Raw genomic sequence first — 18,030 nt, 5'->3', positions numbered from 1 at the left:
ATGTAGGTCCTGCTTGGCATTTTCTTCCAAAACAGGCCTGTTTCATCACAATTAAACACTTGTTCAGGTTTCAGTCCTTCACTGTCTATGTACTCCATGAATTCCTGCACATATTTTTCAGCTGCTTTGTGGTCCGAACTGGCAGCCTCACCATGCCTTATCACACTATGTATGCCACTACGCTTCTTAAATCTTTCAAACCAACCTTTGCTGGCCTTAAATTCACTCACATCATCACTAGTTGCAGGCATTTTTTTAATTAAATCCTCATGCAACTTCCTAGCCTTTTCGCTTATGATCGCTTGAGAAACGCTATCTCCTGCTAGCTGTTTTTCATTTATCCACACCAATAAGAGTCTCTCAACATCTTCCATCACTTGCGATCTCTGTTTCGAAAACACAGTTAAACCTTTGGCAAGAACAGCTTCCTTGATTGCCTTTCTGTTGCCCACAATAGTAGCGATGGTTGATTTGGGTTTCTTGTACAACCTGGCCAGGTCGGCGACACGCACTCCACTTTCATACTTATCAATGATCTCTTTCTTCATCTCTATTGTAATTCTCACCCTTATTGCTGTAGGGTTGGCACTAGAAGCTTTCTTGGGGCCCATGGTCACTTATTTGGCAGATAAAATCACCAAAAACACTAATAATACGAAATGTTCCGATTGTATGCTTGGATGTTACCGCGGAGGCAGGCTGGTAAACAATGCCACCAGCGGCACATGTGAGGCTGGCTAAGGGCGCACATTGGACGCGTCTCGGACGAAGAGCGGTGAGCGGGTTTTTGAGCGGTATGCGAGGCAAAATTTTTGCGATAAAAGCGAGCGGTATGCGGATTGTACGTTATGTGATGGCGACGGTATGCGGGGGTCCACTGTACTTTTCATTGTAAAACCAGTCAAAATCATCTCAATTTCTGTAATATGTCTTCCATTCTATAAAATGAGACCAAGAAAACTAGAAAACAACAATAAATACCATACGAAAATATAGTGCAAAGTCGCTGTTTTATTCCAAAAAAAACGGTCAGTTTTTTTTTTTCCTCATTATGAACTGTGTGCTGCAGGATTTTTTTTATACTATGCACACTGACCACATAGACCCATTCTTTCATATGTAGGCCTACCAGCTTTCTCCCATTAGATTTGAGGGCGCTAGAATTTAGGCGTACTAGTACGTCAAAAACCCTGGGTCGTAAGCCGTACTAGTACGGCCGAAACCCTCAAAGGGTTAAAGTACGTATTCAGCTACATGGATGTAGAAATCTTAAAAAAGCTGTTCATAACAACAATATATGTTAGACCAACATTAGGTAAGAGATGGCTTCAGATAACAAGTGTGAAGTAAGAAGTACAGACTAATACAATGTTTACCAAGGATACATTTTGCCTGAGGAGCATTTCCAATTGAGCTAATCATCATCTTGGTTCTCACAATTTACAAGGATAAATTACTAGCCAGTTTCCCAATATTTCTATGTTGTAGGACTATAAAGTATCCCTTAATACAACACAAAATTAAATTCCAATCTGAGTAATAATTTTGGATATTTATTTACTTTTAATTTTTTCCCACTCACCAATTCTGCTGCGACCTCTGCCTCTGCCTCTCCCTCGAATAGATATTGTCAGTCGAGGTATGGGTTCATAATTTTGTGGAGGCTGTTGTTCATCTTCATCATGGGGCTCTGCATCAGAATCACCATCATGATCCATTTCCTCTTCTTGCTCCTCAGGATCCATATCAGGTTCAGGTTCAGGCTCTGGTTCAGGCTCGAGCTCAGGTTCAGGCTCGGGCTCAGGCTCAGGCTCAGGCTCGGATTCAACATGTGGCTAGCGATGAAACATAATATTAGTAAAAAATAATAAGAATAATAATTTTGGGGTCGCTGCCTAGAAGAATAATAATTAATAAAATGCATAAAACATTAAAGTGATAATAAAAGTACTAGTGAAAAATAATAAGTTATGATAATTTTGTTTGAGGGAGATAACTTCCCATTAAAAGTAGGTCTTAGACAGGGATGTGTAATGTAACCATGGTTGTTTAACATATTTATAGATGGGGTTGTAAAAGAAGTGAATGCTAGGGTGTTAGGGAGAGGGTTGGGATTAAATTATGGGGAATCAAATACAAAATGGAAGTTAAAGGACACAAGTGCAACTAATGTGACATTTTATTGTGGCAACGTTTCGCTCTCCAGGAGCTTTATCAAGCTTGATAAAGCTCCTGGAGAGCAAAACATTGCCACAACAAAATGTCACATTAGTTGCACTTGTGTCCTTTTACTTTACATATTGTCGGTAATTCTACCAACTTTATTACAAAATGGAAGTTGACACAGTTACTTTTAGCTGATTATACTATGGTTATGGAAGACTCCAAAGAAAAACTGCAAAGGTTAGTGGATGAGTCTGGGAGGGTATGTAAAGGCAGAAAGTTGAAAGTGAACATAGGTAAGAGTAAGGTGATGAGGGTATCAAATGATTTAGATAAAGAGAAATTGGATATCACATCTAAGGGAGTATGGAAGAAGTAAACGTGTTCAGATATTTGGGAGTTGGCTTGTCAGCAGATGGGTTTATGAAGGATGAGGTTAAACATAGAAATGCTGAAGGAAAAAGAGTGAGTAGTGTGTTGAGGTATCTGTAGAGACAAAAACCATTATCCACGGAGGCAAAGAAGGGAATGTATGAGAGTATAGCGGTACAAGCACTCTTATATGGGTGTGAAGCATGGGCAGTCAATGCTTCAGCGAGGAGGAGGTTTGTGTGTTTGTTACCATTTTGTCCTAGGCACATGTCGATTAGACACTAGGCCTGTTTTATCGGTGTGTGTGTGTGTGTGTGTGTGTGTGTGTGTGTGTGTGTGTGTGTGTGTGTGTGTGTGTGTGTGTGTGTTTGTTACCATTTTGTCCTAGGCACATGTCGATTAGACACTAGGCCTGTTTTATCGGTGTGTGTGTGTGTGTGTGTGTGTGTGTGTGTGTGTGTGTGTGTGTGTGTGTGTGTATGTGTGTGTGTATGTGTGTGTGTATGTGTGTGTGTATGTATGTGTGTGTATGTATGTGTGTATGTGTATATATGTGTGTGTGTGTGTGTGTATGTGTATGTGTGTATGTGTGTGTGTGTGTATGTGTGTATGTGTGTGTATGTGTGTGTATGTGTGTGTATGTGTGTGTATGTGTGTGTACGTGTGTGTACGTGTGTGTATGTGTGTGTGTATGTGTATGTGTGTGTGTATGTGTGTGTGTATGTGTGTGTGTATGTGCGTGTGCGTGCGTGTCTCCTCCTCCTCGTCCTTCGCATTTCTTACTTAACGATAATTAAAGATAAAGACCTACACAGACCTGTTTAAGGTACAGTGGACCCCCGGTTAACGAACTTTTTTCATTCCAGTAGTATGTTCAGGTGCCAGTACTGACCGAATTTTTTCCCATAAGGAATACTGTGAAGTAGATTAGTCCATTTCAGACCCCCAAACATACATGTACAAACACACTTACATAAATACACTTACATAATTGGTCGCATTTGGAGGTGATCGTTAAGCGGGGGTCCACTGTATTTCCATCTTATACTTCTAGTATGTTCTGGTATATGTAGGTGCGCGCATGTGTTAATTTTAATGTTTTTTTTGCACACGTGTAATATAAGTACTTTCACTATGTCTGCTGATTTTGACAGTTTTATCACTGATACCCGAGAATACCGATAGTTTGGTGCAGCGGCGGCGGCAGCAGCGGCAGCAGCAGTAATTTTTACGTATACTACAGTTTTTTTTTTTATATAAAATTGGATGACAATTAAGAGTACAAATGGAGAGGCCTGGTTGGCAAGCTTGAACCTATCTTCAGAATAGTATAACATAAAGGCATCAAAAAAAATTGCAGGCACGTATATACAAAGACATTTAACGAGTTAAGTAGAACAGAACTAATTCTAGTGAATATATACCTAACAGCAGATTAAATTCAACCAAATATATTCTCAGGTTCATTTTTTTTTTTTTTACATTATGTGACACTCAGTACAATATATTGAAGCAGCAGCGCTCCTAAGGCGAAACCAACACACTAATTAAAGGCTACTTACAAATTATTTGACTACAGTGTTAGGCACATAACGACTGCTTTGGCTTGGTATTGAATTCGCTACGAGTTTTGCAACTCTTCGGTTCGTCTGTTAAGTTATCCCACATTTCTGGACCTATAATCTGTATAGAATTTCTATAATGTTCAATCGAACATGAGCGATATCAAACTCTAAATTATGAGCAGATTAAATGTAAAAATTTAGGTCTAGTCGTGAGAAGACTCTCTGATGATCGTGTCCAAACAAAAACGAGAAGTTGGTACTTTACAAAATAAAATATTGTGACAGCAGTTTCAACCCAGACTTTCCAGCACATAAACTGGTACTGGAAGTGTGTGTGTGTGTGTGTAACAAAACTGGAAAAGTTCGATCTATACGTTGGCATGAAGACATCAATGCCTCTTCCTACCTCCAACTGATAACTAAAAATACCACAAAAGATTACATAAACAAGTTACAAGTTTTAAGGCAATATAAAAAAAACATTCAAAATAGAATTAACTAAAACAAGACAAATAAACCAAAAATATACAATGGGTGTGTCCTGGTTCCTACTCTAACAAGTCCCCAAATATATAAATTGTTGCGAGTCACATGTACTTGCATAAAACAATCCTTTACATATTTATACAGCAGAATGCTCATTTCCCTTGCAATAATTTTTCTCAACTGATTTAGCATGCTTAATTACAATGTTAATATCACAACAAGTTATATATTTATTGATGCAGGAATATATGAAGTCAAAAATAAGTCAATATCTGGTTGTGGTGTTGGAACTTTGCCTCAAGGTTAACTACAGTTACCAAGTATTAATTTCTTCCATATAAGCATTTTCATACAATAAAAAAATGCACTTAGGTTTTACATTAATTAAATTAAAATTTAATGACAGTAAAAAAAAATTTTTTTTTTTTTTTTTTTTTTATGTGTTTGTGGTTTTTTTGGTTTCCCCAATTTTGGGGTTTGGTAAGTTTTTTTTAAAAATTTTTTTTTTTTTTTATTTTCCCCTTTTTAAAAATTTTTTTTTTGGGTTTTTTTTGGGGGGGGTTTTTTTTGTTTTCATTTGGGGTTGTTTTTAAATTTTTTGTGAAAATTAATTTTTTGTTTTTTTGTTAATTTTTTTTTTTTTTTATTTATTTTTTTTTTTTTGTAAAATTTTGTCCCTTTTTCCTTTTTTTTAAATTTTTTTGGTTTTTTTGGGGTTTTGTTTTGGTTTTGTGTTTAAATGCATTTTTTGTCCTTTTTTGTTGTGTTGTTTTTGTTTCCCAATGTGTTTTTTTTCCCCAACTGTTTGGTTTTTTCCTTTTTTTTTGTGCTTTTTTTTTTGTTTTTTTTTGTGTGGTTGGTGTTGTTTGTGGTTTTTCCCTTTTTAAAGGGGGGGTCATCCAAGCTCCAAAACGCCTTTTCAAAAAGCCCAAAAAACTAGGTTTTACCCCCCTGAAAATTTTAATACTTTTTTTGGCCTTTTTTCAAAATATGTTTTTAATCCTAAAACCCCTAACCAAGAAACAAACTTTTTCCATTTCCGGGCCCCCTTCCCTCCTTCTAAAAATTTCCCTCCTTTACTTTCATTTGCCCCTTCCAATTTCCCCAAAAATTGGCCCCCAAGGCTTGTAACCCTTTTAAAAACCCCCTCTTTTCCCCTTCCCTAAATTCCTCTCTTTTTAGGTCCTTTTTATACCCCTTTTTCCCTTCCCCTTTATTTTTTTCCCATAATTCTTTGGGGACTTTCCTTTTTTTTTTTTCCTAACGTCTTTCCCTTTGCCCCCTTCCTTTTTTTTAAAAACTTTTCGGGGTGTGGGTTTAAATTTTTCCCCTTTTCCCCCCAATAAGGCCCTTTCCCTACCACTTTTTTTAAAAGGGCCCAGCCCAAATTTTTTTTATTAAAACCCCAATTTTGTTTTTTTGGTTTTTTACCCAAAATTTGCAGCAGTTTTTGGTTTTCCTTCCAAATTTGTAACAAAGGTTTTTCCCCCCCAAAGCCCCTTTTTTATGATTCTTCTCCCATTTTTCCCCCGGAAAAAAAGTTACCCCACTTCTTAAAATTGGAAAAATTTTAAAAAAACGACTTTTAGGAAAAAACCCAGAGAATTATAATTGAAAATTGTCCGTGCTATAAATTTGTGGCCAAAATTAAGTAATTCTTCCCTTTTATCGGGCTTTTTTTGGCGGGAAAAGAAACCAGAATTTTTTACCCATCTTTATTCAAAAAACCCAGAAACAAGCACTGGCCAGGGCCCTGGACCCGGGGTGGTTTGTTTGCCCCCTCCTCCCAAAACATTTTTTTGGGGTTTTCCTTTTGAAATTTTTTTTCTGACCCAAATTGAAGGGGTTTTTTCCCTTTAACCTTTTTAAAAAGTCCCCAGTTTTTTTGCAAAAATTAAATTGGGAATGTTCAAATGTTTCCTTTTGGGTCAAAAAAAGTAGCCAAAAAAAACCCTTCTTCCTTGTCCCGGGGCTTTTAAAAAAACCCCATTTTTTTAAACAATTCATGGGTTTAAAATTTTTTACTTTTTTCCTGAAAATGTTGGGTGTTGTTAGTGAATATTCAAAAAAAAACCCCAGGGTTACCATTTTCTGAAATTTCTCAGTTTTTAAACCCCAATCCCAGTAGGGCCCTTCTGGGGGGTTGTTTTTAAATTTTGGGGTCCCCCTTTTTTGGGCCGGGGACCCCCCATTTTTTTTCCTTCCTCGGGCAATTTTCCCCTTTGAAAGATGTTTAAATTTTTAGGGGGAATGGTTTTGGGGGAAGGGGAGAAGATTTTATGGCCCAGGCGGGGTGGCATTAAGTTAAGAAGTTTAAGGGAGGTTGTGTGTGTAGCATTTGGGGGGTTCCTCCCATCTTTCTGGGCCCACCCCCCAAATCCCCCCTCTTTTAAAAAAACTTTTTAAAAAATTCTTAACCAGGTTCCTCTATTTCCCAAAATTTTCTTTTTTAATCTTTTAAAATTTTTTGGGAACGGGGAATTTTTGTTTTTGCCCTTTTGGTTTTCCTTGAGTGGGGGGAAAAAATAACAGCTTGGGTGGGTGGGTTTTAAAGGGTTTGTGTTTTCCTTTTTTGGTTGGGGTTTTTTTTTGTGCTTTCATTTCTGGTTTTTTTGTTTTTTTTTGGGTTTTGGGGTTTTTTTTTTTTTTGTTGGTTTTGTTCCCTTGGGTAAAATGGGTTTGGTTTTTTTTTGTTTTGGGAAAGGTTTATTATTAACTTTTTTGGAAATTATTATTTTTTGTGTTGGTTTGGGAGTTTTTGGGGTTAGGTTTGGGTTTTTTGTTGGTTTTTTGTAGTTTGGTTTGGTTTGGTTTGGGGTTTTTGGGGGGGGGTTTTGTGTTTGGGGTTTTTTCCAATTTGGGGTTTTCCTTTTGTGTTTTTGGTGTTGGGGGGTTTTGTTTGTGGTTTTTTTTTTTGTGTGTTTGGTTTTGGTCTAAATTTTGGTTTTTGTTTTGGTTTTGGGGTGGTTTTTGTTTTGTGTTTGGTACCCATGTTGGGTTTGTTTCATGATGGTTTTGGTGGAGTTTGTGGCCCCATGTTGGTTTTAAAATTATTTGTTGCTTGTTTTTTGGTGGGTTTTTTTTTTGTGGTTTTTTTGTTGTTTTTTTTTTTGTTTTTGTGTGTGTTCCCCTGTTGTCCTCCCTATTGAGGTTGGGGTGGAGTCAAGCTCCGGGCCCCCGCCTCTTCTAATGCTACTGGGTCACTCCCCCTGAACCTAAACTTTTTTTTTCCTCTCCTTGGCTTTTTTGGATCTTGCCCCACCCGGGTTTCCCCCCAAACTATTCCACTTCCCAACTACTCTGTGGCGAAGAAATTTTCCCCCTAACATCCCTGTGATTCATCTGTGTCTTCAATTTAACACCCCCTTGTTACTGTTCAATTTTGGAACACCTGTCTTTTCCACCTTGTCAATTCCTCCCCAGTTTTTTTGTATGTTCATTACCCCTTTCCCCCCCTATCTCCCCTGAAATTCCAGTGTGGTAGGTTGTTTTCCCCCTTAAACCCTCCCCTGTAGGACATCCTTTTAGCTCTGGGACTAGTCTTTTTTAAACCTTTGCCTTTCTCTTTTTCTTTAAATTCCCCAACTAGGTGTGGGTTCCAAACTGGTCCCAATACTCCAATAGGGGGCAAACGTGCCGGTTGGACGGGGCCCTAAACAATTTTTTATTAGTGTGGAATGCTGTTCGGGGTTTTGCTAGGGCCCATATGCTGCAGCAGTTTTTTGGATTGATGTCCCTTTGGAGATGTGCCTGGGGGTTATATTTTAAGATTTTTTTTTGGGTGGGGTTTGAGTTTGGGGTGTGTTTTGGGTTTTTTGTTTTAAAATTTAGGTTTTGATTTAGGATTGAATAGTAAAAATTATAATTTTGGTGTAATAGGGTTTTCTGTAAGTGTTAATGTGTTATATTTTATGTTTGGGTGAAAATTTTTTTATTTTATTTTAAATAAAAAAGGGTTAGGTAGGGGATGTTAAATGTTAATGAAATATTGCTGTGTTTTGAAATATTTGTATTGTAGTGGTTTTTTTGGGCCCTTTGGTTCGTTTTTGCATAAGCTCGTGTGGGCTGTCTCCCTTTTGCCGGTCGTGCGTCCCCCCCCCCCTTTTGCCCTTCCTTTTTTCCCCTTATAACCAATTTTTTAAAGGTTTTAAAGAAACCGGGGCCTGTTTAAGATATTTTTCCATTTAACCCCTTTTTAAGAAAATGTTCTTTTTGTATTTCAGGGGTGTTGTGTGTAATTTTTTTCATGTTTTTTTTGTGGTTTTGTTGTTTCCCCCAATTGTTTTTTGTTTGGGGGGTGGTTTGTTTTTTGGGGGGTTTGGTGTAGGGTTTGTTTTGGGTGGGGTGTTTGGGTTGTTTTGGGGTTTGTTAGGGGGGTTTTAAATTGGTTTTGTGTGATGTGTGTTGGGGGGTGTTTTTTTTGGGGTTTTTTTGTAGAATTTTTGGATTTTGTTGGGTTTAAATTTGGATTTCGTTTTCTTTTTTTTTATTGTTAAATTGGTGTTGTTTTTGGGTGTGGTTTGGGGTGGGGGTGTTGTTTTTTTATTTGTGTTGGGAGTTCCCTTTTTTGGGGGTTTTTTTGGTTAAATGTTTTTTTTGGGTTTTGTTTTTTTTTTTTTAGAATTTTTGGGTTTTGTTGTTTGGTGTGGGATTGGTTTTTTTATTTGTTTTGGAAAATTTGGGGTTTGTTTTTGGTAATATTATGTCTTTAAAGGGGTTGGTTTAATTAGATTGTTTAAAAGTTTATTCCACTGGGTTTTTTGAAAGGGTTTTCTTTGGGGGGTTCCTGTTTTTGGGGTCTTGGGGGGTTTGTTTAATTTGGGGGGCCCCCAAGGGGTTTTTTTCCCTGTTTGTTTCTTCCCCCCCGGGTGTTGGGGGGGTGCGGGGTTCATTTTTTTTTGTAGGGGGTTTGTTGGAATGGGGTTTGGTTTATAGGTTTTGGTTGTGGTAATTTCTTGTCCCTTGTTTTTGGGTAATGTTGGGTTTTTGTGGGAAATTTTGGTGGGGGTGTGTTGTTTGGGTGTTTTTTTGGGGGGTTGTGTTGTGGGGGGGTTTTTTTAAATTTAAAATTTGGTTTTTGAAAAGTTTGTTTTAATTTTTTGTAAAAAATTTGTTTTGTGTATAATTTTGTTATTTGGGTCCCCGGGGTGGTGTTGGGTTTTGTGTTAGGAATTGGTGGTTTTTTTGTTGTTTTTGGGATTTGGGGGTTTAAAATGGTTTTTTGGGGGTTGTGGAGGTTTCCCAAATTGGGGTTTTGGGGGGTTTTGTGTGTCCTTTTTGTGTAATTTGGGAAAATTGTTTTAATTTGTTTTTGGGGGTTTTTGAAGGTGTTTTTGTTTTTTTTTGGGTGTGTGGGGTTGATTTTTAATTTGGGAAATTTATTTTAATGGTTGGTTTGTTGTTGGGGTTTGTTTGTTTTGGTGTTGGTGGTGTGGGTTGGTGTTTTCCCTTGTTGGGTTTGGGTGTGGGGTTGTTTCCGGGTGTGGTGTGTTTGGGTTGTGGTTGTTGTTGGTTTTTGGGGGGTTGTGTGTTGGGGGTGTGGGGGGTTTTTCCCCCCCCAAGGATTTTTTTGGGGTGGGTTTGGGGTTGGGGGGTGTGTGGGGGGTGTGTGGGGGTGTGTGTGAAGGGTGTTTTTGGGGGGTTTTGGGGGATGGTGGGGGTTGGGGGGTGTGGGGGGTGTGAAAGGGGGTGTAAATTGAATTGAATGTGTGGGGTGGTGTGGGTGTTTTGGGTGGTGTGGGGTGTGTGTTTAAGGGGGGTGTTTTGTAGGGGGTTGTGTGTTGTGGTGGGGTGTGTTTTGTGTGTGGGGTGTGTTGTGTGGGGGGTTGTTGTGTTGGGGTGGGGTTTTGGTGTGGGGTGTGGGTGGTGGGGTTTTTTTGGGGTTTTTTGTTTGTGTGTGGGTTTTTTTTTTGGGGGGTTTGTTGTGTGTGGGGTGTGTGAAGGTGTGTGGGGTGTGTGTTGTGTGAAATGGTGTGGGTGTGTTGTGTGTGGGTGTGTGTGTGTGTTGTGTGTGGTTGTTGTTGTGTGTGTGTGGTGTGTGGGGTGTGTGTGTGTGGGTTGGTGTGTGGGGTGTGTGTGTAGGGTGTGTGGGTGTGTGGGTGTGGGTGTGGGGTTTGGGGTGTGTGGGGTGTGTGGGGTGTGTGGGGTGGGGTGTGGGAGGTGGTGTGGGGGGGTGGGGGTGGTGTGGGTGGTGTGGGGGGTGTGGGGGGTGTGGGGGGGTGTGGGGGGTGTGGGGTGTTGGGGGTGGGGGTGTGTGGGGTGGTGTGGGGTGTGTGGGGGGTGTGGTGTGTGGGGTGTGGTGTGGGGTGTGGGGGTGGGGGGGGTGTGGGGGGTGTTTTGGGGGGGGGTGTGTTTTGGGGGGGTTTGGGGTTTTGGGGTGGGTTTTGTTGTGTGGGGGGGTTGTTGTGGTTTGTGTTTTGGTGGGGTGTGTGGGGTGGTGGGGTGTGTAGGTGGGGGGGTTTTGTGTTGGGGTGTGTGTTGTGTGTGGGGTGTGTGTTGTGTGTGGGGTGTGTGTTGTGGTGGGGTGGTGTTTTTGGTGGGGTGTGTGTTTGAAATTGGGGTGTGTGTGTTGTTTTTGGGTTGTTGTGTGGGGGTGTGTGTTGTGTTTTGGGGTTGTTTTTTGGGGTGTGTTTTGTGTGGGGTGTGTTTGTGTGGGGTGTGTGTTGTGTGTGGGGGTGTTGGGGGTTGTGTGGAATTGGGGTTGTATGTGGTTTTGTTTGTGTGGGGTGTTTTGTGGTGGTGTTTTTGTGTGTGGGGGGGAGTTTTGTTTTGGTTGTGTTTTGTGTAGGGGTGGTTTTGGGGGGTGTGTGGGGTTGGTGTGGGGTGGTGGGGTGGTGTGGGGTGTGTGGGGTGGTTTTGGTGTGGGGGGTGGTGTGGGGTGGGGTGTTTGTGGAAGGTGGGGTGGGTGGGGGGGCGTGGGGTGTGTAGTTGTTTTTGGGTGGTGTAGGTTGGGGTGGTTTTGGGTGTGGGGGGTTGTGGGGTTGTGGTGGGTGTGTTTTGGGGTGGGGTGTGGGGTTGGGGTGTGGGGTGTGTTTTGGGGGGGGTGTGTGGTGTGGGGGGTGGTGTGTGTGGGGTGTGTGGGGTTGTGTGGGTGTGTTTTGTGGGGTGTGTTGGGGTGTGGGGTGTGTTTTGGTGTGGGGTGGGTTTTGTGTGTAGGTGTTTTTGTGGGGTGTGTTTTGGGGGTGTGTGTTGTTGTGGGTTGTTGGGGGTTTGTGTGTGGGGTGTGTGTGGGGTGTTTTGTTGTGGGGGGTTTTGTGTGGGGGTGTGGGGTGTGTGGGGTGTGTGTTTGTGTGGGGGTGGGGGTGTAAATTTAATTTTGGGGTGTGGGGGGGTTGTTTTGTGGGGTGTGTTGGGGGGGGGTTGTGTTTATGTGGGTTGTGTGGGGGTTTTTTGGGTGGGGGGTTGTGTGGGGTGTTTTTGTTGTTGTGTGGGTTGGGTTTGTGTGGGGTGGGGTTGTGTGTGGGTTGTGGGTTGTGTGTGGGGTGTGTGTGTTGGTGGGGTGTGTGGGGTGTGTGGGTGTGTTGGGGTGTGGGGTGGGGTGGGTGGGGTGTGTGTGGGGTGTTGTGTGTTTTGGGGTTGGGTTTTTGGGGTGTGTGGGTGTGGGGGTGTGTGGGGGGGGTGTGTGGAGTTTTTGTAGTGTGAGGGTGGGGCCAAATTGTGGGGGGGTGTGGGGGTGTGGGGTCTTTGGGGTGCGTGGGGTGTGGGGTGCGTGGGGGTGCGTGGGGTGTGGGGTGGTGGGGGTTGTGGGGTGAATTGGGGGTTTTTTGGGGTTGTGATGGGTGTGTGTTGTGATGGGGTGTGTTTTTTGTATGGGGTGTGTGTTGTGTGGGGGTGTGTTGTGTGTGGGGTGGGGGTGTTGTGTGTGGGGGTGGGGGTGTGTGGGGTGTGTGGGTGTGGGGTGTGGGGGTGTGTGCTTTTGTGTGTGGAGGTGTGGGGTTGGGGGGTTTTTGTGTTTTGGTGTGGGTGTTTGGGGGTTGTGTGTTTGTGGGGTTGTGTGTGGGGGTGTTGTGTGGGGTGTATTTTGTTTTGGGTTTTTGTGTTTTTTGTGTAGGGGTGTGTGGGTGTTGGGGTGTGGGGTTGTGTGTGGGGTGGGTTTTGTGTGGGGTGTGGGGTGGGGTGGGGTTTTGTTTTGGGGTGTGTGGGGGGGGGGTGTTGTGTGTGGGGTGTGGGGGTTTTTGTGTGGGGTGTGGGGTGTTTTGGGGTTTGGGGTGGTGGGGGGGTTTTGTGGGGGCGTGTGGGGTGTGTGGGGGGGTGTGGGGTGTGGGGTGGTGTGGGGTGTGTGGGGGGGTGTGGGTGTGTGGGGTCCCTTTTTGTGGTGTGTGGGGTGGTTAGGTGTGTGGGGTGGTGTTTGTGTGTGGGGTGTGTTAAGGGGGGTGTGTATTGGGGGGTGTGTGGTGTGGGGGGTGTGGGGTGTGAGGGGGTGTTTTTGCGGGGTTGGGGGGTTTTGTGTGGGGTGTTTTGTGGGGGGTTGTGTTGGGGTGTGTTTGTGTGGGGTGTTGTTGTGTGGGGTGTGTGTTTGGGGTGTGGGGTGTTTTGTTGTGTGGGGGGTTGATTTTGGGGTGTGGGGTGTTTTGTAGGGGTGTGTGTTGTGTGTGGGGTGGTGTGTTGTGTGTGGGGGGTGTGAAAGGGTGGAAAGGGGGGTTTTGTGTGGGTGTGGGGGTGTTTTGGGGTGTGGTTGTGTGGGGGTGTTTTTGTTTTGGGGGTGTTGTTGTGTGTGGGGTGTTTTGTTGTGGTTGTGGGGGGTGTGTTTTGTTGTGTGTGGGGTGTGTTTGTGTAGGGTGGGGGGTTTTGTTTTGGGGTGTGTGGGTGTGTGGGGGGGGGTGGTGTTTTGGGGTGGTGGTGTGTAGGGTTTTGTGGGGTGTGTGGGGGTGTGGGTGTGTGGGGTGTGGGGGGGTTTTGTGGGGGTTTTGGGGGTGGTGAGGGTTTTGGGGGGGTTTTGTGGGGGGGTGTGGGGGGTGTGGGGTGTGTGGGGTGTTAAAAAAAAGGTGTGTTTTGTTTTGTGGGTGTGTGTTGGGGTGTGGGGTGTGTGGTGTGTGGGTGGGGTTGTGGGGGGTGTGTTTTGGGTGTGTGGGGTGTGTTTTGTTGTGGGTGTAATTTGTGTGTGGGTGTGGGTTGTGAATTGTGTTTTGGGGTTGTAAAATTGTGTGGGGTGTGTGTTGTGTTTTGGGGGGGTTGTTTTGGGGGTTGTGTGGGGTGTGTGTTTTTGGTTGGGGGGGTGTGGGGTTGTGTGGGGGTTTTGTTTTGGGGTGTGTGGGGGGTTGTGGTTGTGTGGGGTGTTGTTTGTGTGTGGGTTGTGTGGGGTTGTGGGTTTTGTGTGGGGTGTGTTTGTGTGTGGGTTGGGGGGTTGTGGGGTGGGGTGTGTGGGGGTTTGGGGTTGTGGGGTTGTGCTGTGTGTGTGGGGTGTGTGGGGTGTTTTGTGGGAGGTTTTGTTTGGGGTTTTGTAGGGTGTGTTTTGTGTGTGTTTTTGTGGGTGTGTTGTGTGTGGGGTGTGTGGGGTGGGGTGTGGTGTGTGGGGTGTGAGGTGTGTGGGGTGTGTGGGGTGTGGGGTGCGTGTGGGGTCTTTGGGGTGCGTGTGGGGTGTGTGGGGTGTGTGGGGTGCGTGTGGGGTGTGTGGGGTGCGTGTGGGGTGTGTGGGGTGCGTGTGGGGTGTGTGGGGTGCGTGTCGGGTGTGTGGGGTGTGTGGGGTGGTTTTGGGGTGGGGTGGTTTTGGTGTGTGGGGGTGTGTTGGGGTGGGGTGTGTTTTGGGGTGGGGTGTGTGTTGTGGGGTGGGGTTTTGTGTTGTGGGGGGGGTTGTGGGGGTTGTGTGTGGGGTGTGGTTGTGTTTGGGTTGTTTTGTGAATTTTGGGGGTTTTTGTGGGAAGTGTGTATTTGTGTTGGGTTGTGTGTTGTTTTGGGGTGTTGTTGTGTGTGGGGTGTGTGTTGTGTGTGGGGTTGGTTGTGTTGGGTGTGTGTGTTTTGGGTGTTTGTGTGTAGGGGTTGTTTTATTGTGGGGTGTGTGTTGTGTGTGGGGTGTGGGGTGTTTTGGGGTGTGGGGGTGTTTTTGGGGTGTGGGGTTGTGTGGGGTGTGGGGGTTTTGTGGGGGGTGTGTGTTGTTTTGTGTTTTTTGTGAGTGTGGGGGGTTGTGTGTAGTTTTATTTGTGTTTTAAGGGTGTTTTGTGTGTTGGGGGTTTTGTGGGAGTGTTTTGTGTGTGGGTGGGGTTGTGTGTGTGGTGTTTTGTTTTGGGTGTGTTTTGGTGTTGGGGTGTGTGTTTTGTGTGTAGGGTGTTTTGTGTGGGGTGGGGTGTGGGTGTGTGTTGTGTGTGGGGTGTGTGTGGGGTGTGTGTGTATTGTGTGGGGTGTGTTTTGGTTGTGTGGGGTGGGGGGTGTGTTTTTTTTTGGGGGTTGTTTTGGGGTGGGGTGTGTGTTTTGTTTTGGGAGGTGTGTGTTGTGTTGGGGGTGTGGTGTGTGGGGTGTGTGGGGGTTTGGGGGTTGTGTGGGTTGTTGGGTGTGGGGTGGGGGAGTGTGTGGGGTGGTGGGGTGTGGGGTGTGTTGTGTGGGTGTGTGGTGGTGTGTGTGTGGGGTGTGTGTGGTGTGTTTTGTGTGTGGGGTGTGTGGTGTGTGGGGTGTTTTGGGGTGGTGTGGTGTGTGTGTGGTGTGTGTGTGGTGTGTGTGGGTGTGTGTTTGGTGTGGTGGGGTTTATGTGGTGATTTTGGGGTGTGGGGGTGTGTGTGTGGGGTGTTGTGGGGTGTGTGTGGGGTGGGGTGTGTGTGGGGGTGTGTGGGGTTGTGTGTGTGGGTTGTGGGGTTGTGTGTGGGTTTTGTTTTGTGTGGGGGGTGTGTGTGTGGGGTTTTGTGTGGGGGTGGGGTTTTGTGTGTGGGGTGTGTAGGTGTGTGGGGTTGTGTGGGGTGTGTGATTGTGTGGGGTGTGTTTTTGTGTGAAAAATTTGTGAGTGTTTGGTGGTGGGGGTTGTGTGGGGGTGTGGGTTGGGGAGTGTGTGGGGTTTTGTGGGTTGGGGTTGTGGGGGGTGTGTGGGTGTGTGGGGTGTGAAAAGGGTGTGGGGTGAGTGGTGTGTGGGGTGTGTGGGGTGTGTGGGGTGTGGGGTGCGTGTGGGGTCTTTGGGGTGCGTGTGGGGTCTTTGGGGTGCGTGTGGGGTGTGTGGGGTGCGTGTGGGGGGGTGGGGGCGTGGGGTGGTGAGGTGTGTGGGGTTTTGGTGTGGGGTGTGTGGGTGGTGTGGGTGTTTTTTTTGGGAGGTGTTGTGGTGGGGTGTGTGTTTTGGTGGGGTGTTTTGTTGTAAAATTGGTGTGTTTTGTAAAGTTGTGTGTTGTGGTGGGGTGTGTTGTGGTGGGGTGTGGGGGGTTTTTGGTGGGGTGTGTGTTGTGGTGGGGTGTGTGTTGTGTGTGGGTGTGTGTTGTGGGGTGGGGTTTTATTGTGGTTGTGTGGTAAAGGTGTGGGGGTTGTGTGGGGGGTTGTGGGTTGTGTGTGGGGTGTTTTTGGGGGTTTTGTGGGGTGTGTGGGGTGTGTGGGTGTGTGGGGTGTGGGGGTTGTGTGGGGTGTGTGTGGGGGTGTGGGGGTGTTTTAAGTGTGTGGTTGTGTGTGGGGTGTGTTTTGTTGGGGTGTTTTGGGGTGTGTGGGGTGTGTTGTGAAATGGGAGTTGTGGGGGTTGGGGTGTGGGGTGGGTGGGGGGTTTTGGGGTGGGGGGGGGTTTTGGGGGGTGTGGGGGTTGTGTAGGGTTGGGGGGTTGTGTGGGGTGGTGGGGTGTGTGGGTGGTGTGGGGTGTGTGGGGTGGTTTTGGGGTGTGTGGGTGGGAGTGTGTTGTGGGGGGAGTGTGTTGTGGGGGGAGTGTTGTGGGGGTGGGTGGGGGTGTGTTTTGTGGGGTGTGTGTTTTGTGGGGGGGGTTGTGGGGGTTTTGTGGGGGGGGTGTGTGTGTTTTGTGGGGGGGTGGGGGGGGAATTTTGTGGGGGGTGTGGGGGTGGGTTTTGTGTGGGGTGTGTTTTGGTGTTGGGGGGTATTTTGTGTGGGTGTGTTTTGTGGGGGGTGTGTTTTGGTGAAAGGTGTGTGTGGGGGGTGGTGTGTGTGGGGTGTGTTTTGTGTTGGGGGGTTTTTGTGGGGGTGGTGTGTGTGTGGGGTGTGTGGGGTGTGGGGCTGGGGGGGGTGTGTTTTTTGGGGTTGGGTTTGTGTGGGGGGGTGTTGTGTGGGTTGTGTGTGGGGTGTGTGTGGGGTGTGTTGTGTGTGGGGTGTGTGAGGTGTGTGGGGTGTGTGTTGTGTGTGGTGTGTGTGGGGTGTGTTGTGTGTGGGGTGTGTGTTGTGTGTGGGTTGTGTGTGGGGTGTGTGTTGTGTGTGGGGTGTGTGTTGTGTGTGGGTTGTGGGTTGTGTGTGGGGTGTTGTTTTGGGGTGTGTGGTTGTGGTTGTGTTTTTGGGGTGTGTTGTGTGTGGGTGTGTGGGTGGTTGTGTGTAATTGTGTGGGTGTGTGTGGTGTTTGTGTGTTTTGTGTGTGGGGTGTGGGGTGTGGGGGTTGTGTGGGGTGTGGTGTGTGGGGTGTGGGGTTGGGGTGGGGTGTGGGGTTTTTGTGGGGTGTGTGGGGTGTGTGTGGGGTGTGTGGGGTGTTTTGGGGTGTGGGGGGGATTTGTGGGGTTTTTTGGGGTGGTGGGGGGGTTTTGGTGGGGGTGGTGTGGGGTTTTGGTTTTGGGGTGCGTGTGGGGTGGTGTGGGTTTTGTGTGGGGGTGTGGGGTGGGGTTAAGGGTGGTGGGGTGGTGTGGTGTGTGGGGTGTGGGGGGGGTTTTGTAGGTGTGTGGGGTGTGTCGGTGTGTGGGGTGTGTTTTGGGGTGGTGGGGTGTGTTTTGGGGTGGTGGGGTGTGTGTTGTGGTGGGGTGTTTTGGGGTGATTGGGGTGTGTGGGGGTTGTGTAGGGTGTGTTTTGTGTGTGGGGTGTGTTTGGGGGGGGAAATTGTGTGGGGTGTGTGGGGTGTGTGGGTGTATTAGAAGGTGGGGGGTTGTGTAGGGGTGTGGGTTGGGGGGTTGGGGTGTGTGGGGTGGGGTGGGGGGGGTGGGGGTTGGGGGGGTGTGGGGTGGGTGTGGGGGGGTTTTGGGGGTGTGTGGGGGGGTGTGGGGTGTGTGGGGTGCGGGGGTGGTGTAGGGGGAGAATTGTTAGGTGTGGGGGGTTGGTGTGGGGTGTGGGGGTGTGGGGTGTGTTTGTGGTGGGGTGTGTGTTGTGGGGGGGTTTTATACTGTTTTTGGAGTGGGGTGTTGTTGTGGGGGGTTGGTGTGTGTTGTGTGGGGTGTGTGTTGTGTGAAAATTTTGTGTTGTGTTGGGGTGTGTTTTGTGTTAAGTGGGGTTTTGTGTGTGGGGTGTGTGTGGGGTGTGTGTTGTGTGTGGGGTGTGTGGGGTGTGGGGGGTGTGTTTTTGTGTGTGGGTGGGGGGTTTTGTGGTGTGGGGGGTTTTTGTGTGGGTGTGTGGTGTGTGAGTTTGT

General features: G+C 46.5%; 1 protein-coding gene across 4 annotated transcripts in view; it reads right to left on the bottom strand.

Moving 5' to 3' along the window:
• The window catches only part of SA1 (stromal antigen), a 219,519-nt gene that overhangs the window by 160,986 nt on the left and 40,503 nt on the right, over positions 1 to 18,030 (bottom strand). For all 4 annotated transcript variants that reach the window (XM_070084815.1, XM_053786269.2, XM_070084818.1 and 1 more), the window contains exon 3: positions 1,583 to 1,835. In XM_070084815.1, the coding sequence (XP_069940916.1) occupies positions 1,583 to 1,835 (253 nt within the window). The remainder of the gene's footprint in view (positions 1 to 1,582; positions 1,836 to 18,030) is intronic.

Source organism: Cherax quadricarinatus, chromosome 14 (genome assembly GCF_038502225.1).
Source record: "Cherax quadricarinatus isolate ZL_2023a chromosome 14, ASM3850222v1, whole genome shotgun sequence".
Taxonomy (NCBI): domain Eukaryota; kingdom Metazoa; phylum Arthropoda; class Malacostraca; order Decapoda; family Parastacidae; genus Cherax; species Cherax quadricarinatus.
The sequence above is the reverse complement of the archived record's forward strand: the minus strand, read 5'-3'. Positions and strand labels throughout refer to the sequence as shown.